This window comes from Anabrus simplex, chromosome X (genome assembly GCF_040414725.1).
Source record: "Anabrus simplex isolate iqAnaSimp1 chromosome X, ASM4041472v1, whole genome shotgun sequence".
In the NCBI taxonomy this organism is placed as follows: domain Eukaryota; kingdom Metazoa; phylum Arthropoda; class Insecta; order Orthoptera; family Tettigoniidae; genus Anabrus; species Anabrus simplex.
The window spans coordinates 191,826,332-191,851,291 of record NC_090279.1 but is presented as its reverse complement, the minus strand read 5'-3'; the positions used below and the strand labels follow the sequence as shown (position 1 = coordinate 191,851,291).

The following is a 24,960-nucleotide window of genomic DNA, read 5'->3' as shown; positions in this document are numbered from 1 at the left end:
AAGTTACACCACATCAGCGCCCATATGACAGCTTGGAGGGGGGGGGGGCAGACCTGGGGGTACATAGAATTTTTAAAATTTTGGAAGATAAATGGAGACTTGTACTCTGTGGTAGAAATGACCCATGGTGTTCTCTGCCTGTTGGTGGGGTACGGTACTATCGCTTCTACATAATACTGACTTTTAAATCATTTTCTTGAAAGGAAAACACCTGACTAGACTAGATTTTTGCCTTTCCCTGAGAGCTGGGGGAGGGGAACGCGTCCCCACCTTGCCCCCAGGTATGGGTGCCCTTGTTACACCATTAGCTAGTGCAATAAGTCCCATAGACTTCATTAAGTTCAGTGGGTTTGGCCATTCTTGAATTTTCTTTCCCACTTGACCAGTGCTGGAGTTGGTATATTCTTGAGGCTAAGATTGTCAAATATAGTCCCAAATAACCAAATTACTAATTGATACACCAGAACAGATATAAAACGAAGAGCTCCGAAAAGTTGACACTCAGGATTATGTACTAATGAAACAAGGGATAGTACTCTGATTAGCTTATACAGCTTACAAGTGACTACAGGCGTCCTCAGAGGATGGTTGCCCAGTTGTACAGCATTTCGTCTTATAATAATCACCATCTACAGCACCACATCGAGCATTTAGGGCCTTGAAGTTTGAAATTACGCAATTATACTGCCGTCGTTCACATACATGAAAAATCACATCAAGTATTCCATGTAGACTTATAAAGTAAGGAGTGTAAGATAGGTTATATTACCAAGTCTGGTATTTTAAAGTAGATTTAGCATTTATCAGACTTCCAAAGACATGAGGAATTGGGCACCAGTTTTGCACTAGATTTCTCATTTCCAAAATGCAAATGTAGAAATTAAACCATTGTCATATAATGTACAAGTATCCGAACAACTGTTTGTACATGTAAATTAGAGCCTAGAAGTCACTACAACTGCTGCCGATATAAAGGCGGCTGAAGGCTGACTGTTCAGTGCTATGAAACACCTACATGGAGCAAGGGAGTTTAGTGACTTTGAACACGGAATGGTTATTGCTTGGCATTCCAGTTAGCAGTTGGTCAGTGCCATTTCTTCCCTTCTTAAGTTGCCTAAGTTGACCGTCGGGGACGTGATTGTGAAGTGGAAATAGGAATACACAACTAAACTACGGCCGGGTAGGCAATGTGTGCTGACCAACAGGGACTGTCGAGCATTAAAGAAGGTGGCATAGGAAAGCCACATGCTGTGTGTAATGCCATCACCCATGAATTCCATAGTCCCACTAATTGTGGTGTTAGTGCCATGACTGTGCGCTGGGAGATGCGATCTGGGGTATGAGATTTGGGCACTCTCCCATACACCATGACCATGCACCGGAAGATACGACACCTGGGGTTTGAGACTGGGGCATAAACCAACATCAGGATCGTGTGCGAGGAGATACAAAACCTGGGGCTCGAGACTCTGACACTCTTCCATAAACCAGCACCATTATCATGTGCCGAGAGATAAAAAAGACCTGGCGTTCGAGACTCTGGTACTCTCCCATAAACCAACACCATGATCGTGCGCCGGGAGATACAAGACCTGGCGTTCGAGACTCTGGTACTCTCCCATAAACCAGCACAATGATCGTGCGCCGGGAGATACAAGACCTGGCATTCGGGACTCTGGTACTCTCATAAACCAGCACAATCGTGCACTGGGAGATACAAGACCTAGGGTTCAAGACATGGGCACACTTCCATAAACTGCACATTTCGCTGGTGAACTAAGTTCCGCGTTTGGTGGTGTCCACTGGTCCGTGGACGACTGGAGACACCTAATTTGGAGTGATGAGTCACATTACCCCTTTGGTAGTCAGATGGGAAGGTTTGGGTGTGACAAATGATACATGCCCATAGTGAAATTTGGTGGAGGTTTAGTGAAAATATCAAGGTGTTTTTCATGGGAGGAACTTGGTCTTCTAGTAATACTACAGAGCATGTTAAAGATGAAAAGCAATAAGGACATCTTGACCAGCTGCTTATTGACTACAGCAAAAGGCCAGTTTGGAGACTATTACTGTGTGTTTCAGCATCCTAATGTTCCCTGCCATACAGTGAGGTCTGTCTATAAATTGTTTATGGTCAATAACGTTCCAAAAATGGACTGGCCAGCCCAGAGCCGCACTCTCAACCCTACTGAACAACTCTAGAATGAATTAGAATGGCAATGACCCACACCGCTAATTAGTCTTGTTGCAGGAAGAATGGTCCGTCATTCCCCCACAGATGTTCTGACACCTTGTAGACAGTCTCTCTATGTACACACTGAACAATATAAAAATGAAAAGCCCCAGCCTGTTTCCTGTCATTCGATCAGGTCAGGAATGGAATGAATGAAGCTCCCATCTAGCGGCGAGGATACGAATTGTGCCGGCTGCCGAAGCCTGTCACACTCTTCTGTGGCAATAATTAATGACTGACAAATGAAATTATATTGAGGAGTGTTGCTGGAATAAAGATGACAGGGAAAACCGAAGTACCAGGGAAAAAAACCTGTCCCGCCTCTGCTTTGTCCAGCACAAATCTCGCATGTAGTAACCGGAATTTGAACAATGGAACCCAGCAGTGACAGGCCGGCATGCTGCCGGTTGAGCCATGGAGGTTTACTGGACAATATATCTGAGAAAAATTTAGAGGAAAGTATCGAGTAAATATCCAGGGTACTTTCAATCACATGGTGTACATTGGACAGTATGGGAGACTCTGTACATGACGTCATACCAAGCACTGCTTTTGGGAAAACTACGACAAATTTCAAAAACTTCAATGCAATAATAATAATAATAATAATAATAATAATAATAATAATAATAATAATAATAATCTTTTCCAGTTTGTCCCAGCTATTTATGGGGATCAAACTGATTTTGGCCGAAGGTTTAAGGTCGGATACCCTTCCTGGCGCCATGTAACTTTTGAGATTAAAATCTCAACCCAGGATCGACTAGGATTCAAACCTCAGCCTTCTGAGTGGGAAGCCAGCAGTTAACCCACTGAGATAATCATGCCCCCCAATAATAATAATAATAATAATAATAATAATAATAATAATGTATTTCTAAACTCTGCTTCATCCAACTGGAGACTGCTATGTACAAAAAAAACCAAGGATACAGTAATTAAAGACTTTTACAAGTTTGTATAATAAAACTGATCTCTGGAATTCTATTGATATTAACAAAGATATTGAACTTTTGGACAGATGCACAGATGAGTATTTTTGCCACAGGATGCACAAATGAGTATTTTTCCCATAGTGTAATACATATATCCATTAAGTATAACTACTTTTGTGACAATAATATTTCCCAAAATATATATGCAATGTCTTCAGATTAAATCATTTCAACTGCATTAGCAATAATTTCTTGTGTAAACCAAGAAATTTACTACTAAGGTGTACTGTAGAATACAGACCAGAGGATTTCATTTTTCCCCTTAAGCACTAAAGTAAAGTAAGACATGTTCCCTTACCGAGATATTCTTGCATTTGGTGGGCTTTTCAAGCTTGGCAATTATGTCCTAACTATATAACTGAAGACTTTTACAAGACAGCACAGTAGAAGAGAAACTTCAAACTTACAAAGTTCTGTTTTATGGAGAAAGTGAATGCCTTCAAATAATAACTTTTTAATGATTAACAGCAAATTAATTCCTATAAAATAAATATATGACATGTGATATGATTTGTTTGCATCTTGGTTTTCAACCTCAGAAATTCAACCATCAATTATATTTCTGCTACAGTAGTAGTTGTTTTGGAATGAAAGCCACTGAAGCATGGGTGAGATGTGAGACTGAAAATTACTGAAAAAGTACAGCTAAGCTCAAAAACACATCACAATTTAACAAGAGACAAGAAATACACTTAAATGCACATATAAAAATAATAAGCAAATAAGTAAATCAACATAAAAGAAGTGATGCCTTACAAATATTAAATGCATTAAACATACAGACAATATACTATAAAAATAAATCTTTTCAAAATGTGAAGTTCTAACAGTGATTATAAACATTATTCTCATACAATTTAAGAGTGATTCAAGGCTGACCCAAGTATTCTGTATTCTGCACATATCAACAGGTCGAGACCAAATCCGGTCCTGTAAAAACGTGATAACCTTTTAGTTATCTGTAACTTATATGTTATAGTCAGAATGCAAAATCCTTAAAAACTTTAACTTATTAGGAAATTCTAGCTCTGGAAAACCTTTCTGGAAAATTCTTGTTTTGAATAATGTAATTCAGTTACATCTAGAAATTACTATCAAAGGCTCTATAGGAAATTCTAGTTTAAATTAATATAAGTTAAATCTACAATTATGTTGTTGAGGCAAGAGCAAAGAAAGGATTCATAAAAAATGGTTAGTCTGTTGTGCTTGCAAAATGAATTGTGTTTCAACTTGAGAGTGAAAGAAAGGGAACTCTCAGCAACTCAAAATGTTACAATTAGTAAATTGTGGGCAAACGATTATTAAGCTCTGCAACACAATTATTTTTCTATCAATATTTATTTATTTACATAGTTCATGTTCACATTGGAGCACTTAAAGCATATACATACATCTAAACCTTCAAAGATACAAGTGGGAATTTAGCTTTCATCATCTTCCTCCTTTCCCAAAACCTCTTCATTCTTTCTGACCTGGCTGCCCTTTCTTCCTCAGATATGACAATTGTTTTCATTGCAAAGTCTTGTATATTTGTTCTTCAGAATCCTTTTCTCTTCTCTATTTTCAAACTGCTGCATTGTAATATTCAACTCTTCTAAATCATCTTAGACTTCTTTGAACCAATTACTTTTTGTTTTACTTTTCCAAAAGTTGTTTCATCTAATCTTTATACTGTATATGACAGGATTAAAAAAAAAAAAAAAAAAAAAAAAAAAAAAAAATCCATTTTCCCCATTGTGTATCTATTTTATATTGATTCACTTTCCCAGTATTCCACTGCATTAGGCAACAATCTCCACTGTTCATCTACCTGGTGCTTTATATTAACGATTGTTCTGATAATCTTCATGCCAACCTTCTCCCAGTCCATACGTTGTTGAGTTGGTGTTTAATTTAAATAGTGTTTCACTAGCATAAGTCGCTTCAGACTTAATATTTGTCTATAAATAATAATAATAATAATAATAATAATAATAATAATAATAATAATAATAATAATATGGCACTTAAATTTGATGCCATCTGGTTGCCCGCTCGTCAATTCCGACATTCTGTTTTTCTCCACGTCTACTAGATGGTCGAGTAAACCAAATCTCTCTTCAGTGTCTATGGCTGAGTCTAAATGAATTTTGTCGGATAAACATCAAAAGTGTCACTTGCCAGCACCGTGTGACATGGCATGTCGAATGGACTTCCTTCCAGCCTTCAAAAATTAGACTACCTCTGCCCGGTTTGAACCCTGATCTTGGGATCCAGAGTTCAACACTGCCAATGATCTTCAGAGGTAGCAAACAAATTATAATAATTTCCTTAAGTCTTATTAGCAATCAGTTAATTCTAGATGTAACAGAGTTATAATAGTCAAAACCAGAATTTGCTACAGAGCTTTGTCAGGGCTACAACTTTCTATTCAGAATTTTTATGGATTTTGAGTACTGATTGCTAATGTAGGCCTATGCATGGAAAATATAAAGAACAAGGCACCTATATTATGAAATAATATTTTTGTAGAGGAAGGAAAAGTTTTCCACTATCTTGCAACAAATGCAAGCGAAGTCTGGAGATGAATTTCTCTTAAAAACTGCTTATCTGTGGTAGTTTTAATAAATGTTTTGAAACCTATTAAAACCCAGCCACCTGAAGTGGGGGAGCAATCCAACCTAACTCCATGCCAAACTCAGTACCATATAAATAAAAGGCTGACTGGGTAGTAGTTTGGTCTAGAGCAATTCAAGGAAGCCAAGCCTGTGTTTCTGCTAAAGCTCAAGAAATGCCTACTGTCTAATGGATGATCCTTGCAGAAAGGAAGATACTACCTTATCTAATAAGGTCAGAACAGTAGCCGATTCTTGGAAAATGTAGCGTGCTTGGCTTGCATGTATAATAAAATAAAAATTAATATCTTGAAAAGTAATAGAGATAATCATTGGCAGTTTGCTTCTACAAGTAGAGAAACTCAAAATGTTTCTTTAAATACCTAATATAACTCTATATGCACATAGTGGTGCGACAGACACCGAATCTGTATTGCACTCTCCCTCCAGTCAGCGCCGAAGCGATCTGCCAGTTTCCTGAAGGCGCCTGTGTCATTTTCTGATTGATATGTACATGGAGAACATTGTCACTCAGTCGTAGTTGATACTCCGGCCGAAAACAACGTTGTACAAGCCTAACACACAGCTAGTGCGACACATGCTGTGTTTCGCAGCCGTCTGAGCTGCCTAACCTTCAAAAAAGAGACAGATGGACACTTATCTCGCAGGCCATCTGCATGTTGGGATGCGTACTTAATTAAAAATTAACATGTAAAAATGGAGTTTTCACCTTTAAATGCAGTATTCGAGCAGCTATCACAAATGCTACATCTTCAATGCAACAAAACACATGGAAAGTGGTGGAATACAGTTTTGACGTCTGTTACGCCAAAAATGTTAGCTATGTAAAAAAAAAATTGAGTTTCTCTACTTGTAAAAACAAGTCACCAATAACTAACTCTATTCCTTCTAAAGATATTCAAATTTATTATATTACACATGCAAGCCAGACACCCTGTATAAATAAATAAATAAATAAATAAATAAATAAATAAATAAATAAATAAATAAATAAATAAATAAATAAATAAATAAATAAATAAATAAATATTCTAAACGAGGTGTAATCTATCACAAGACTTCTTACAGCCAAAATTAACACACCTTCCCTTCATGGCAGAATGCAAAAAATTAACAAAGATTTGTCCTAAAAGATTAACTTCATCATCTTCCTTTAGAAGAACTGGACACTGTTTATTCAGAAAAGGATCCTGCCTTACAAATAAAAGGTCACCGTGGAGGTCCAGGAAACAATGCAAAAGTATCTAATAAGGCATCATACCATTCTTCCACTTGCAAAAACCGCTGTGTGATAATGTTATGCGAGAAATACTGACCGGCAGTGCCTATCTCGTCAAGAGCGAGAATTCTTTGACATTATTCTCACAAAATTCAACCTTAAGTGACAGAACCTTACCTTCTAAGCTGAAATACTTCATATAATGGTTCTCACAAGTGCAACAACTATATATATCAAAATAAGTTTTCCCTACTTGTGAAAATACTAGGTAAGAATCTGCAATGGGTCAAAACAAGTTGATTCTTCTAGAGAGCATTTTTTATAGAAGTAATTTCCTTCAGTGGTTATGTCGTCAACCTAGATGATTTTCCAGAGATATATGTAGTTTTCATTACATCACAGTGCCTAGGTTAACCTTGAACCATGCCTTTTCTCACAGTTCCTATAAGCCTACGTATCTTGTTCCACAACCTGTCTTATCACAAAAATACAGTAAATATATAAACTATATTTCAGTAAGTACAAAAAAAAAGGAAATACAAAGTAATACAAAAGAGTTCTGACGGTGTAGATTATAAACCCAAATAGTCGCTCTTCAAATTCCTGCTCTCGACAAGGTCCAGATAATTGGTCACTTTGATGACATCAGCATCTGTTCAACAAAAACAGAACACAAATACATATGAGTATTGTTTAAAATAATCATACATAAGGAAATAAATCCAGTGTAAATAATATTGTCAGAAATACACAACATGACAGTACTACTGAATGATTGCAAATACTTGGTGGTGGTGATTACTATTTTAAGGAAAAATACAAGATAATCATGCAGATCAAGTGTTAGAAAATTCTTTAACATATTCGCTGCGAATAATTTCTGAAAGTACAAACCCCAGGACCCATTGCATTAGCAGACAACCAGAATAATTGGTACGAAATTTACTTTTAAGAAAGTAAGAGGAGCGAGTTAGTTACATGGTTACGATCACACAGATACAAGTTTGCATTTGGGAGATGGTGGGTTTGAACCTCACTGTTGGCAGCCCAGAAGTAGTTTTCTATTGTTCCCCATTTTCACACCAGGCAAACGCTGGAGCTGTACCTTAGTTAAGACCACGGACACCGTCTTCCCATACTTGTGAAACCGAAAGCCTTCGATATGTTAGTACAATGATAAAACCACTTTATGAAAGGAAACTAATAAAATAAACGCTACTTGCCTGGAACACCATAAATATTTTAATGCTTTAAAGTGATGGTTGCAATTGTTATCTCTTACTATTTTGATACAAGTGTTCAATAGAATAAACAGAGCTTATAGTTCAATTCCCGTTGGTTGAAACGGTTTTTACCATCAGAAATTTTCGATTTTCCAATCACTAGATCGCATGCCAAAAGCCTGGAATAAATTCCAAACCTCTCCACATTCCATATAAACACTGTGTGGACGTTTGGAATTGAATCTAAGCTTTTGGCGCACAGTCTAGCGATTAGAAATTGTATATATTTGGCTAACCACGGTGTCAGACCATATGGACTTGACGCCTCAATGATCATGGCCACAAGTTTTGCACAAGAACAGCAATTATCAGGGAGGAGAGAGTGGAAGTTCTCACAATATAGATGGATACAGAAAAACTGGGATATCAAATAGGAAGAGTGACTAATGTAGTTTGGATATGGGAAAAGGTAGAATCCCTGTTATGTTATTTAACGTTCGGCAATAAGTTGCATATTTATCTACAAATATATACGTATAGAAAGAGGAATTATGGATTGGAGTAATTTATCACGTGCGTGACAGCCCAAAATCAATTATGACAAATTTCCACTATGATTTATAGAGTGATTTTGTTAGGATGCACAACTATCTTCGAGGGGACTTGTGTGACAGCATGCTACCATGATGTAGTACAAGAACCAGGCTAACAGATGAAGGTGAAATCTCAAAATCAGCAGTTTTGCTCGTCCTGCACGACTTAAGGTACGGTTTCCTCGATACCATGACATATACTTCTGAAAACTTATTTTTCATCACTGTCAGTAACCAAGTCTCAGCAGCATATAAAACTGCCCCAAATATAAACTTATGAAAATAAAGAGAATATTCAAAAACAAAATTTTAAACACATTGAAGACCGGCCCTGGAGATCTCCATATTAATGCGGCCAGCTGTTGTGGACGGACCCCGGAAATTGCCGTTTTTACGTACTGGTTTAGTTTTCAGATTGTTGCGCTGTCTGTTAGAGTTTGAACTATTTGCAGAGCCATATTTAGGCATGGGCCTTATGAGCCCGGAACCAGGGCAGCAAAAATGAAAAACTTGAATAGTTCGAAAACAAGTTTTTTAGAATGCGCACACTTTTGCAGTATTTTAGAATGCGCACACTTTTGCAGTATTCAAAAGTGAAAGCTCCTGACATGAATAACGGAGATTTAGTTCCACTTACGTGAAAGCTGTCGGTAATAATATTATAAATACCATGACAATGTTGAAACAGTCCCCTTGGTTGTGCGTACGGGTATCAAGATGACTTTAGGCTGCACCTTATTCAAACGGGTGGCAAATCAATGCCATCTAGAGACAACCGCGTGGTGTTGAATGAATCGGGAAGGCCGCTAATTGTCCACAATACCAACAGTTCCGGAGAAGTTTATGAAAATGAAAGCAGTTCATTTTGTGGGATTTTTATTACAAGTTTTTCGTGTTACATACTCAGCATGGGTGGTCTAAAACTATTGCAGTATGTGGCGCAAATTGATACAGATTAGCAGAAGAGAAGAAGAGGACGGAAAGTGAAATGTGTCTCAGATACCAAAATTAGACTGTTTTCCACAGGATCCAAGCTATAACTCAAACAGCTTCCTTTCCTGCAATGATGAAAATAAAAATGATGGTACCAGCACCAGTTTTAGTTGCATTTCCATTGGTCTGCTGTTGGAACCATAAGTGAAAATCGTGGAGACGATCTAGTGGCAAACTCTTACCTTCAATTTTGGCGTATATACTACTATACTATACTACTATACTAAAAGTGAAGTGAAACAGAATCAGGACAATTTCTGTAACTCTATGCGGATGCTTCCAGACAATTAGCAATTTCTGAGAAAAGTGCCGGTTGGAAGAAAGCTTTTAAATTGAGACATTGTGAAACGTGAATATCTGGTTTATTCCTGCAGCCAATGATCTGTTTTTGTGCTCCTTGTAAACGTTTTGGAGGGACATCCCAATTTGCAGCAACTGGCTTCAATGATTGGAAGCACGGAAACCAGCTGTTAACAGAACTCTCATCATTAACGTGTTAATGTTTAAAATACGGGGTAATGAATTGTGCAATCTGACAGGCGTGTGCTCTCTCAGTTGAATAATAATAATAATAATAATAATAATAATAATAATAATAATAAATAATAGGAAGGGGGGCGCAAAATATGAGCCCAGAGGCTTTTAAGTAGTTAAATTCAGCCCTGACCATTTGCCATCATGTCATGGAGTAGTAGGATTGTTTGATTTTAGTGCCAATATTTTTTTCCACTTTTACAATCACTGTAACTATGAAAATATTTAATATACAAAAGTGATCTTACTTTACATGTAACAAGCTTTAACAGCTTCATTTTTTATGAAAACCCGTATTGATTATAAAATCAAGTAGCGAATATTTAAGAATAACTTAAATATTGTAAGTGGGCTGTTTGTTTCTCAAGTTCCAACAGGCCATAAATAATAGACGTATTGAGATAACAAGGTGATTTTATTACCAAAAGATTTGTACATTCATACTTATTTTTCTACATAGCCATCATGAAGGTTGAGGCATTTGTCATAACGAGAGACCAGCATTTCTATACCCTCTGCAAAGAAGCCTGCCACCAGTCTATGCCAGATGAGGAAGTCTACTGAGAGACCCTACGTCACCTCCGGAGAGAGATACAAAACAAACGAAGAGGCATGCTCTCATCTGGCGTGGTTCTGATCCATGTCAATGCAACCGCATAGTGCCAATGTGACAAGAGAACTTCTCCTTAAGTTCAAGTGGGAAGTCTTTAAACATACACCTTACAGTCCTGACCTAGCACCCGGTGACTATCACCTCTTTCGAGAAATGAAGACTACCAACAAAGAGCTTCAAGACGCTGTAAGGACCTACCTGAGCTCACTGGCGGCAGGCTTCTTTTCAGAGGGTATAGGAACGCTGGTCTCTTATCATGACAAATGCCTCAACCTTCACGGTGACTATGTAGAAAAATAAGTAAGAATGTACAAATCTTTTGGTAATAAAATCATCTTATCTCAATATGTATTATTTATGGCCTTTCGGAACTTAGAAAAAAAATAGCCCTCGTATTTAAGTGGTCCGCCTATTCAATACATATATATAATTTATTAAATCTAGTACATGTTTCTTCCCCTGAGGGACGTCAGCTAGAATAAATCACACAATATATTACATACAAAAATTACACTAATAGATTGGTAAGACAAATTAAAATACACTTTTATAATAAAATATGTGCAAACTTGAGATTCAAGTTTCAAACTAACATTTTTATTCGTAAAATCGTAAGATGAACATTAAAGTGAGTAAAAACCTTTCATTTAAAATATTTCTTGATAAAGTATCCTTACGATCGTTCGTAGAAATTGCTTTAAATTGCATTTAAGAATGAATGCTTCTGGGTTCCAAGTCAACATGGCGCCAAAGTGGTAAAGTTAGTTGTAGAACTGAATAATGTTCAGTCTGAAATTAAAAGTTTGCAAATATTTTATTTTAAATGTCCTTGTGTATAAAGGTGTATTTTAATTTGTCTCACCAATCTATTAATGTAATTTTTGTATCTGATATACTGCATGAGCCGACCCCGTGGTGTAGGGGTAGCGTGCCTGCCTCTTACCCGGATTCGATTCCCGGCCAGATCAGGGATTTTTTAGCTGGATCTGAGAGCTGGTTCGAGGTCAACTCAGCCTACGTGATTAGAATTGAGAAGCTATCTGATGGTGAAATAGCAACCCCGGTCTAGAAAGCCAAGAATAATGGCCGAGAGGATTTGTCGTGCTGACCACACGACACCTCGTAATCTGCAGGCCTTCAGCCTGAACATCGGTCACTTGGTAGGGAAAGGCCCTTCAGGGCTGAAGCCATGGGGTTAGTTATACTGTGTGATTTGTTCTAGCTGATAATGTCCCTTAGGGGAAGAAACATGCACTAGGTCTAATAAATTATATATGTATTGAAAAGGCAGACCGTTTAGATACAATATTTAAGTTATTCTTAAACATTCGCTACTCGAGTGATCTTAGGCACATATCTGGAGACGACTGTCTGGATGGCATGCCCGTGGCAACTTGCCTTGTGAGACGGCAAAATATTTCAACATTCATGTGCAGACTCATTATCTGATGTGCCACACAGGTGACAAGCCCTGAGAATTCTTGTAGTTTCTCAGCTGACAGACGACAGCCGACAGTAGGTAATGGACTACAGGAATTCTTGCTTTTATGCACCTCATATTTCCTTATCACTGATACAATTGCAAGCAAGATTATGAGATCCAAATGGTGTAGTCATGGAATATAAACTCTCTACTGCTGCATCTTTCTTTAAACCTTCATGTATTTAACAAAATAATATCTGATATGTAGAGCTATTCCCTGGAGCTCCAGTGTGGATGTCAACATGGTGTGGCGCATTCAGCTGCTGAAGGATACCGATATTTGGGATTATGTATAGATCGGTTGTTATAGGTGTTGTGTGACAGTGAATAGGATATTTCTAATGAGTAATGGCTAATACTAAATGAGGAGTAACCGTAAAAAGAAACCCTTCCATATTTGAATCCAATAAGTACATGAAAGGCACAAACCGGACATTCCTACTACACTGTGCTGAGAAAGACAATTAAATTGAGCCACAAACAGTACTGCTTTGAAAGATATCACACTGTACAGACTACTAAGCAACCTAGTGAGAGTACATGTTTCAAATTTGAGGTCTATATCCTCAATACTTTGAGTTACAGTAGTTTGAGTGCAGCAGTGTAATTTCTTTCTTGGAGGCTTGAACTATTTGTCTACATGGGGTAGCAGCCTCCATTCGGGGTTCATCCTCAATGTGCTAAGAAAGAAGGTACCTTGATAAGTTGTGTTAAGCTGCAAAGAGTTACATCTCAAGAAGACCAAAAGCACCGGACAGGTGCTATGGAAGGGATGCATTCAATTTTTGTGCATAAATACATAAATTTGCTCATTCAGGACAAATATTTCAGATTCCCTATGGGAATCAACATCTATATCATACATCATCATTCTTAAAGATACTTACCAAGCAGGTTAAGTGCACCAGCAATTAGGATTTTTTTCCACTTCAGATCTTGTAAGTCTACGTCCACTTTGCAACAAATCAGCAAATTTAGCTGCTACAGGATCTGTTTTCATGGTAGCTATTGCATTTACACTGTCACCTTGGCAATAATAGGCAACAAACTCCAGGTCGGCTAGACTACCGTTGATTATTATTTTATCGAAGGATGGTGCGAAACCTAGGAAAACAAAGACAACCAACAGATGAACATGAAAATCATTCAAAATATCATGATAATAAATAAGCTTTTGGGATTCTGCTGTGTCAGAAAACAAGGTGAAAATTCTTTACGTTTTGCACAGAAGTCTTGCTCGTGTCTTCAACCTTGTTGTAGTAAGTCCTTTTTCCCCACCCCTGCCAGATTTACACCCATTTTTTTTGCTATGCACTTTTCTTTCCATTTCAGCTCTATTCTATACAGTGTTCTCCTTAGAAATTTTCATCAGCCAGGTGGCAGGAATGAGTATCCGGGCGGAGAATACTACGAGGGGCATTCAATACATAATGCAACACATTTTATTTCTCGGCCAATTTCAGTTTTAAAAAATTGGAATTTTGTCTGGAACACCTTTGAATATTCCTGCTTCATCTCGTAGAGTTTCATTAATTTCCGATACAACGCAGCACTATAAATAACCTTCAAAATAGCATCAGCAACAGAGGTGCATACCAAACAGAGAGCAGTATAGATTTCTTTTGGCGGAAAACCAGGGCATCACAGATATTCATAGGCACTTGCAGAATTTCTACGAAGACCTGACACAGTGAACCTTCTCCACGACAATGCAAGTCCTCACACGCACAGTGAACCTTCTCCACAACACAAGACCTCACACAAGTCTGCGAAGCCGGCAGGAGCTCACAAAACTTCAGTGGACTGTTCTTCCTCATCCACCGTACAGCCCGAAACCCGTGTCTTCTGACTTCCATCCATTTGGCCTAGTGAAAGATGCACTTCGCAGGAAGCACTACGTGGATGATGGGGAAGTTATCGATGCAGCATGACATTGGCTCAGACATCGACCAGTCGAGTAGTACCGTGCAGGCATACAAGCCTTCACATTATGGTGGCATAAGGCTGTAGCATTGAACGGAGATTATGTTGAAAACTAAGGTATCGTAGCAAAAGGATTGGGGAATAATATGGTGTATTTGATTCCTCAATAAAACCAACCTTGTTTTAAAAAAAAAAATGCGTTGCATTATATATTACACTCCCTTCGTACATTAAAAAGAAACAAATATGATAACATTTCAATTTATTTCCCTCAGGGCATTAACAATAATATCAGACAGGGAAACATTAACTGCAAAACTGAACTATTTTAGTCTTACCACAAATAAGACAAAGCTGAGTATTATGAACTTCTAGTGTTCTACTGCTCGTTCATGATCGTGTAACTCCAGGGCTTACCTATCGGCTGCTATGGAGTGCCACACGGATTTGTCATGTCATGCAGAATCAAGTGCTCGCATGCGATTCCACACTAATTCAGACACCGCTTGCACACAACGCTACCTGTTAGTCAAGCTCAACATTTCAACTCTTGATGTAATTGACGCAATTATGCTGACAATAATGAAGATTTATCATTTAAATAAATAGTTTTACAGTATTTACATTTTAATTTGGAATACCGAATGACTCAAATATATATTGATATTATGTAGCTATGATACAGCTCATATCTAGGTTTTGTTAGCTGGGTGGTCTCTAATAATGGCAGGGCGGTGCGCCCATTAAAAATGTCCTAGGTAGAACACTGCTATTTTGTTATCCTGTCAATCTTTCGTTGCACTTTTTAAATGTTTTAATTTATTTATTTATTCTAACACATTCATCCCTGATTCGTCTGATGACATTGCTACTTACTTTGCATGCACATACAATGGTACAAGAAACATCTTAATTGGGGCTAACAAGGGAAGGGTGCGTACTGGGGAATCGACAATCTTACATAAATTTTGCACACACATTAAATAAGCCGAGAATAAAACAATGGCCGAATTACTTCTTTTGGAAATTAACTTGTGCGACCTACAGAAAGCGTTGAAGTCCGTATGTTTGATTTAGTGCGCTCGGCAGTGTCCAACAGCTGATTTGAGGCCACGCTGACACACACTTTTACTCATTTTGTATGGGACAAGTGGTTGTTAGTATAATGGTAATCAACATTGAGCCCTTATCCTCACTTCATTAGGTGAGGTTAGTGTAGAACCACTGTGTGCTTTCAACATTTTTTTTTTTTTTTTTTGTCATGAGCATCAGTGTTGCAAAAACCTATTAGGAGTAACTATTTCGTGTGTAACATCCCTTGTTATACTGACTGTAAGAATCTTATTCTATTGCCTTTATTGATGCATAATCAGTGCAGGAATTAAATTATGTACCTTAATGCTGCTACATCATTTTTACGACGTGCTACATAATTACTAACAGAATATAAAAGAAGATCAGTAGCGCGGTCCCACGTAGCCAAGCATGTCAATTCAAACGTGCAAACTTTAATGCTTTCTGAAGGTCGCACAAGTTAATTTCCTAAATGATTTGGCCGTTGTGTTATTCTTGGCTCATTTAAAGTGTGTGCAAAATTTATGCTGAGATCCATAATTCCCTGGTTCGCACCTTCCCTTTGAAAGATGGCGTTGTCTCCTCCCACTCAAAAGGCTAGTACACAGTAAGCCAGGCATCTAGTGATGAACGACAGTACCACTTACTATAGACCAACAGTAAAGCATTCTTAAACTCAAACCTTCATTATTAGGGAAGTCGTGCTTGTGAACTGACGAAATTTTTTTCTTATTTCGCGGAACCAAATTCTTTGCGAAATGTGAAGAATTTCACCCTGTTTTCTTGACACGGATAAAGCCCAAAAGCTTCATCATATCTATAATTATGGGCTGTGAAATCATCGATCTAAATAGTATTTATACTATTATCACTGAATTCTAAAAAAACTTGAATAGGCGTTTAAAACATTGTTTCCATGAATAAGCTGCCACAACAGACTAAGATGCATCATACCTGCATAACGTATTGACTTCCCAAGGAACATAGTCCAGAAGAAGGGCACTGCCTTGAGATTAGTGCTTTTGCCAGCCATGTTACGGCCTGCAATGTGACCATGGTATTGAGCCAGCTGCCAGTGCCCAATGCTTGCCTTCGTGTGCAACACTGGAGCATTGGCAATGTCACCACCAGCATACACGCCCTTCACATTGGTCTCCAGATGCTGTAACAACAATAAGTATACATATCTGAATGGAACAACAGAGCTTTATTCCCGAGGACAGCTTTCATCAGGATTTACAAACAAAAACAGAACAGACACTGCTAATGAATGAACAACAATGCTACCACTTTCTCACTCTTCAAAGAGATATGTAAATTAAGATCTGTTCACAAATACAGTCAAAACCGGGTATAATGACTGTGAAGGGACCAGCAATTAACGGTCGTTACAGACGATAGTCATACAAACCGGTCTTTTCTTTTTCTTTCTCTGAAAATGTCATATCTGTAAGTTTCAGTTTTCTTATTCAAACAGCGGCACTTAACTTAACCGTACTAGACGTATCATGAAAACATATTCCAAGCGCCAGTAGAGAGATGATGATAACATTCTCACTATAAATTTACATGGGAATATCCTCTCCAAAATTTAACCATACGCAAGAAAATATAAACTAACCTCTGAAATTAGTGATATGCTCTGCCATATCCTGAGGTGTACAGCATTCTTACTTAATTTCAGTGTAGAGTATTAAGTTAACAACTGTTATCGACTATGTTATTTATATATTTATTAAGAAAGCATGTTCTCCTCTTTCATTTCTAATTTTCTTTACAGAACAGCAGCCAACGGGTATTACTAATCGACTCAACATCGCATTAGAATATCTACGAGAAAGCTCACAAATTCACATAGCGAGAAAACGATAGCAAAGTTCGCCTTTGTGGCAAACGCTTCAGTTTTCTTATTCAAACAGTGTCACCTACACTAACTTAACTGTGTATGTACCATGAAAATTAAAACACATTAAGCGCCAGTAGAAAAGTGATTACCTTCTCGCTATAAATTTACATGGGAATAGCCTTACCGAAATTTAACCAGATGTGAGAAAATATAATCTAATCTTTGAAATCTGTGATGTGCTCTGCCATATCCTGAGGTGTATAGCATTCTTACTTAATTTCAGTGTAGAGTATTAAGTTAACAACTGTTATCGACTACGTTATTTACGTATTTATTATGAAAACATGTTCTCTTTCATTTCCGATTCTTTTTATGGAACAGCAGTTGACAGGTATTACTAATCGACTCCAACATCGCCTTTGAATGTCGATGAGAGAGCTTGCAATTGCACATGGCAAGAAAACGATACTGTTCTGATGATCGATCGCATTTTGTGGCATACGTTGCCGTTTTCTTATTCAGAGTCATTTAACCTAACCTAACTTAACCGTACTATAATGTATGTATCATAAAAACAATTCAAGCGGCAGTAGAGAAATTATAACTTTCTCGCTATAAATTTACATGATAATAGACTTTCTGAAATTTAACCAAAAACGAGAAAATACACACTAACCTCCAAAATCATAATAATAATAATAACGTTATTTGTTTTATGTCCCACTAACTACTTGTACGGTCTTCGGAGACGCCGAGGTGCCGGAATTTAGTCCCGCAGGAACCTCCAAAATCAATTATGCACTCTGCCATATCTCTGCCCAATTAAGTAAAATTGCAGTATTTAGCATTAAAATTAAGTGATCTTTTACTTCAGCCTTCATTTTTAAAGACTTAACTGCTATCGGACACATTTACGCACTTATTACAAAAACATGTTCTCTTTCATTTCCATTTTTCTTTACGGAACAGGGTTTTAATAATCAACTCTGACATTGCCTTCGAATGTAGACGAGAGAGCTCGCCAGTGGACATAGGGAGGAAACTATACCGAAGATGCAATATAATGGCTGGGAGCATAAATATTGGTAACTGAAAAAAATCTTGCAGGCTGAATCGCTCGTAACAATGGATGCGTCAGTGATAAAGCTCTCGGTGTAACCGAAGGATAATACACAGTTTAATATAGAAATTTTGAAGGGACAGAAAAATACTGACATAACGGGGTTTTCGTTATATCTCGTACTCGCTAAAGCGGACTTCTACTGTAGTAGCAATATTAATAGAAGGCAATATTTAATGAACTAAGGAGTACCATTGCATTACATTCCTTCAACATAGCCACCCACAAAGTCGGCAAGCCATTGGGGACCGGTGAGAAGGCGTTCTCAGTTGATGACAGCAACGGAGCGCCCCACTGCACGGAGTACAGATGCCACCTCAGGAAATCGGCGGCCTGGGAGGAGATCCCTCAACTTTGGAACAGGTCGAAGTCGTAAAGACTCATGTCTGGTGAGTACGAAGGGTGTTCCAAGACCTCCCAATGCCACCGTTGCAATAAGAGCTTGACACTGTTTGCGACATGACGAGTTGTCGTGTAACACGATAGTGTAAACGTCTCTCAAAAAATGCAGACGTTTGTGCCGCATAGCCGGATGCAGACATTGCTGCAGAAATTAGCAATAGTAGTCACTGTTGACGGTTTGTCCCTCAGGCACGGCATGCACAAGAATCACACCCTCGTAGTTGTACGACACCATCAGCATAAGCTTAATCCGACTGGGTAGCGAACCAGGGTGACGCCATTCATTCGACTGGCACTTTAATCCAGGTTTGTAGGCTCGTGTCCACATCTCAACGGCGACAATGCGCAGCAGAAATGAGTCTTCTTCGTTGCGGTATCTGTCCAGGCGGATGCCAGCCAGTGCATACCGGTGCCACTTCTGTACATTGGTGAGTTGATGTGGAACCCAATGGGACGCAATTTTCCAAATGTTAAGACATTTCGTCAGTACGTGCCACACCATTTGATGACCGAGACCAACCTCTTTGGATAATTCCTGGACAGTTCATCGACAGTCTTGAGGAAACAAGACTATTCACGATGTCAATCTGATCTTGAGGAGTGAATAGCCGACCCGTGTGGTGCAAATCCACAGTCTCAATCTGACCCGCATGAAATGCCTTGACCCATTGTTCAACCGTTCCACGCAATCCTCGACAATATTCAGATGCATTTTTGCCATGGGCAACCTCGATTTTGATCTAAGAATGATGATCACCTTTTGAAAATATGCTTTAGAATGGTTACATAGACACTCTACACTTCAACGCCACACAGCAACAACACTCTCAACTGGATGCCTATCAAATGAAAACTACACAGTGCCTACCCGACCGCTCCCATATCCAATTTGTGCATGCCCAATCTCCTGCGAGTGTCTGGACTAGGTTGTTAATACTTTATGTACAGCCCTTGTATTTGAAGACAGCAGTGTATGACGATGTGGAGATTGTCCTCCTGTGTTTCCGTTTGTCCTGGTCTCCTATTTCTCTTCCTGCACTGACCTGCCCTTGTGTTCATCCTATTGTGTGTGTTCTCTCTCTCTCTAACATTCTGTCTGGTGAGTTTACATTCACCATGAACATTGGGATTTGTAAGAAAAATCTACCATAAGGGATTCAATGGTAAGGAGATGAATTAAGAACTTCAATGAAGGGTGCGAAATGTATAAGACGAGTTGCACAGTGACAGACTGCTACTGGTCATGGGTAGTTTTGTGTCTCATCAATATTTTCCTTCCTTACGTACAGTACATACAACCTTCAAAGATCAAAAGAGATTCACTCACCTTATCTACTGGCACAGAACCATTTGGTTCTAGGTTGTAGTCAGCCTTGTTCAAGAAGTGAGTATTAGGAATAGCACCAATTCCAGCGATGACCACGTCGGCTGGTAGTTCCGATCCATCGGTGAGCACCACTTTGCCGACTGAATTACTGTCGTTCGAACTTGGAAGCAGCTTGACAAGGTCGGCTCCCAGTCTAAACTGAACACCCTTTTCTTCAAACACGGCCTTGATACGAGCACCGATCTCCTCTCCTAGCACAGCCTTGAATGGAACAGAGCCACGGCCAACCACAGTTACGCTCTTAACTTTACCCTGGCAGTAGGCAGCACACTCCATACCTGAAACACAACAATAACAGTATATAGAGTAACATATAAGAAACAAGAAAATACAAGCTTATCACAGGGAATTGCTATGGCAATCAGAAGAGTACCAGAATATTACATCAATGTGGTGAGAGACATGCAGATCAATTCAGTGTTAGGTTGAGTTCAAGACAGCTTAGCACTGAGTTCAACAATAACAGCAATGACAATAATATTTACGAGAGTGTATGGATAATCTTCCAGAAGACACTTGAAGAGTTCACACTCCACAAGCATGCAGGATTCTTACCCACTAAAAACCACATACCCTTTTCCCACGATGTGCAGCTTCGTCCCGGAACCCCTCTAACATTACTTCAGTGCGGCATCATGCTTTTAACCTATCGCGCCTCTTCTTTCTTCGTATCTCCTATACCGACATTCATAAACATCCAAATCAAACTTTTTCTCTCATAGGATACTTTCTGCATATGCAGCTATCTGATACCAACATTCTTGGTTCCCTAACATCACTAGGACAATAGATTTGGTGCCAGTTCTCTTTGATCAACTTTTGATCATCATCTTCGTGTAGATCATTTATCACATACAAAAAAAAAAAAAAAAGTGTGCAGTACATCGTCAGCATCATTACAATAAATACATAATAGATCGCTTGCTCTGCCTACTGTGCAGAAATTTTCTAAAGTACCCGTAGCCTGTCAAGAGCTGCGTAAGGTAATAATTAACTTCACCGTTTGCCCATGCTACCCAGTCATGGTATCAGCTGCATAGTCCATTTCCCTCATCGATCTTCCTCGAATCTTTGCTGCCATCGTTCCATTTGTTTGCTGTAAGCCAGCTTCTTGGCGCATTTCTTTCTTAACTCTCTTCGAGTACGCCAGGCTTCTTGTCCCTCTAAGGGAAGTAAGTAAAATAATAATAATCGTATGGCCTCAGCTACCGTGTGCAGACATTTTGATTTGACGCCATCTGGCTGTCTGCTCATCAATTTCGACGTTCCGTTTTACTCTAGGCCCACTAGATGACAGACCGGGTAAACCAAATCTCTCTTGGGAGTCTTTGGCTGAGATGTAATGAATTTTGTTGGGTAAATACCAAATGTATCACCAGAGGTCTTTTACATGCCGACATCGTACGACATGGAGTATCGAATGGACTTTTTTTCCGCCCTTCAAAAATCTGACTACCTCTGCCGGAGGGCGACGCTCTACCACGGATCCACAGAGGCAGCTAGGGAAGTAAATCAATTGGTGGTACTACTGCTACCATAAGGATCGGAGGTTCAGATACCGTACGATATGCACTTGTAATTCTTAAAGCTGATATCCGCTGTACTGCAGGTATCCTTCTTAGTTATTTTTCATACTTCAAAGACTCAGCCCAGGTTTCTGAACCATACAGAAGTACTGATTGAACTATCGACATAATAATAATATTAATTTCAAGTTTATAGATTCCAGAGGGGTCAGTCGGTTCCTTGACACGCAAGGCATATGTTGCAGATATGAACCATGTTGAACATGGATGGTGTGAAATGAAGATGTTTTTTTCTATTTGCTTTACGTCGCACCGACACAGATAGGTCTTATGGCGACGATGGGATAGGAAAGGGCTAGGACTGGGAAAGAAGCGGCCGTGGCCTTAAGGTACTATTTGCCTGGTGTCAAAATGGGAAACCATGGAAAATCATTTTCAGGGCTGCCGACAGTGGGGTTCGAACCCACTCTCCCGGATGCAAGTTCGCAGCTGCGTGCTCCTAACCACATGGCCAACTCGCCCGGTGAAATGAAGACAGACACTGCCCACAGTCCTCATCCCCCTACTAACATTCAGCAACTGACTGAAGCTGCTATCCAAGAGTGGGGTAATCTGCCCCAAAACAATTTGGATTCTTTTGGTGCTGAATATTCTAAGTGGCTATACACAGTATTGAACTGCCACACAATGAATGAAAATTTTGTGTTCAAAATCCCCTATTGCCAACTTTGCACATTTGTTGCAATTTTATTATTTTTTTTGTAGTGGACTAAAACAGAATATGCAGGACATTTTTGAGTATTCTGATAATGAACTGTTCACTTTTGTTACTAACAGTGTTCAAATGGTGGTGGTGCTGGTGATATTTGTTTTTAGAGGAAGTGCAACTAGGTAAATCCTCCTCTCTGAACAAATTAAATGGAGAAAAAGTTAAAATAAATTTATTTATTCAATGAATTAGAAAATTAATTAAAAGATAAAACAATGATATTAAGCCAAAAAAACAAACACACACCAAAAGGAAACTTAAGTTCCCTGAGTAACAGAACACTTAAACGTTATATGCCCTTGATTAATCGATTGAAACATAAGGCCAATGACGAGATCAACAGTACTCTTGTCATCGGCCAGTATGAGTTAGAATGTCTCCTGAAGGCCAAGGTTCAGTCTTAGGTGAGAGAGATCGGTATCTGATAGGTATCAAATTCACTCATCTTAAAGCAAATTTAACACTTCCAAATGATGCTCCAATCATATTATTGTAATTGTTGCAATCTGCTGTACTAGTGGGTGTTGTGGGAAACGGGTGTCAATGGACTGCAGAGAACTTAACGAGCCTGTACACACGTGAAATTGGTGTCTCTAGTTATGCAGCGCAAGCTGCAGAGCGTCTAAGATCGCAGTATACACGCTACAGACTCTCGGAAGAGAGGTCTTAATGCTAATATTATCAGAGACAAAAGAGCATCCCACATTTTCTCTGATCTTAGAACCATTTGTGAAGACACGTCGCGCAGCCGGAAATTGGTGAATGAAGTCCTGGCAATACCTTCGATGAACAGGGGCACCCGTAATCTCCTTAGGTCCAAGGAGTAGATTAGCCATATATCCGGCCGTAGAACTGGTCAAAGAGGTACCTCGCTAGAAGTCTGCTGAAGACAACCACCGATAGCTACATCAAACTCACGACACAAGCTATCAATGATATAGATGTTGATTCCCATAGGGAATCGGAAATATTTGTTTCGAATGAGTAAATTTATAATAATAGGTGTGCTAGGTACCAACTGATGAGCCCAGCCTAGCACATGGGGACGAAACACTGGCAACCAGGAATGAGTCAGCTGGAAAATTTATAATGTCCAATAACGGAGCATTTATATTGGTATTACAAGCTATCAATTCGATACCCAACCAGCTGTGTGGCATTCGTCTGGTTTTAGTACCTGGTCGTAATGGGTAGTAAAGATATTGCTAGCTTGATGTTGCAGCATTTCATGAATTTTGGCAAGTCTGACATCTAATCCTAACTTCAATATGAATGTAACTGCAAGTACTGCAAGAGAGCAATACACTAGTTTTTAGTCTCCTTGTCTCTGTAATTCTAAACCTCTGCATTTTAATCCAGCTTGATGAATCACTTATATCCTGCTTTCACAAATTATATTAAGTGTTTGTAAGTAATCATATTCCATACACACAGTGAGAAGAATACAAACCTATGAAAGATGCTCCTGCTATAACCACATCCCTCTCAGGGTTCAGCTGCTCCTGAATTTTGTTAGCATCGCTAACATCTCGCAGAACAAAAATGTTTTTCAAATTGGACCCTTCACATTCCAAACGTCGAGGCCTAGAGACAAAAAATACACAATGTTAGAAAATGACAAGAGCTGAAAAATAAACACAAGAGACACTATTAACAAGATGATTATATAGGTGAAAACTTTTTTATGTGGCTATAACAGCAAGATGTAACCATTGTAAGCTCTTCAATCTTAAGCAGTAATCTGGAAGAATATGTACTTTCTCAGGGCAGTAGTTGTTTTGGTTTCTATATACCAGTTTGATGCAGCTCTACACATCACCAGGTATCAATAACTCAATTGTGGATACTACACTGGAGCATGTCGAACACTTTTTGTATCTAAGAAGTATCCTCTCAACAAATGCTAACTGTTCACATGATGTGGATAGGAGAATGGGTGCTGCCCACTGAGCATCTGGGTGTTTATCCCATTGTGCCTTCATGAGTACAGTGCATACCAAGATCATGGTTTACTGTGCTATTGTCATAACACTGCTTTATGGTTGTGAAATTTGGACCCACGACTGTCAGGTTATCAAAAAGCTAGAATGCTTGCAGTTCTTGAGAAGCGTTGGCCATCATCTCAGATGGACAGGGCACATTGTCACACGAGCGATACCAGACTTCGTCAGCTCCAGTTTGGTGAACTCTGCTCCAGCACAAGACTTCATGGAGCCCCTTTCAGCCATTTCAAGGATCAGCTAAAGCATACTATAGGTTTTTTTTTTCCTAGTGGTTTTTTACATCGCACCGACACAGATAGGTCTTATGGCGACGATGGGACAGTAAAGGCCTAGGAGTTGGAAGGAACCCGCCGTGGCCTCAATTAAGGTACAGCCCCAGCATTTGGCTGGTGTGAAAACGGGAAACCAC

General features: G+C 38.9%; 1 protein-coding gene across 5 annotated transcripts in view; it reads right to left on the bottom strand.

The window, feature by feature from the left end:
• Positions 1 to 6,285: 6,285 nt before the first annotated feature.
• The window catches only part of LOC136886117 (apoptosis-inducing factor 3), a 59,754-nt gene continuing 41,079 nt past the window's right edge, over positions 6,286 to 24,960 (bottom strand). For 4 of the 5 annotated variants that reach the window (XM_067158866.2, XM_067158867.2, XM_067158864.2 and 1 more), the window contains exons 8-12: positions 23,999 to 24,132; positions 20,194 to 20,531; positions 16,453 to 16,660; positions 13,389 to 13,605; positions 6,286 to 7,714 (exon numbers count right to left, since the gene is read on the bottom strand). In XM_067158866.2, coding sequence (XP_067014967.2) covers positions 13,397 to 13,605; positions 16,453 to 16,660; positions 20,194 to 20,531; positions 23,999 to 24,132 — 889 coding nt within the window. In that variant the 3' untranslated portion in view covers positions 6,286 to 7,714; positions 13,389 to 13,396. Of the gene's footprint in view, positions 7,715 to 9,778; positions 9,937 to 13,388; positions 13,606 to 16,452; positions 16,661 to 20,193; positions 20,532 to 23,998; positions 24,133 to 24,960 lie in introns of those variants that run through there. The other variant, XM_067158865.2, reaches the window with a different exon arrangement.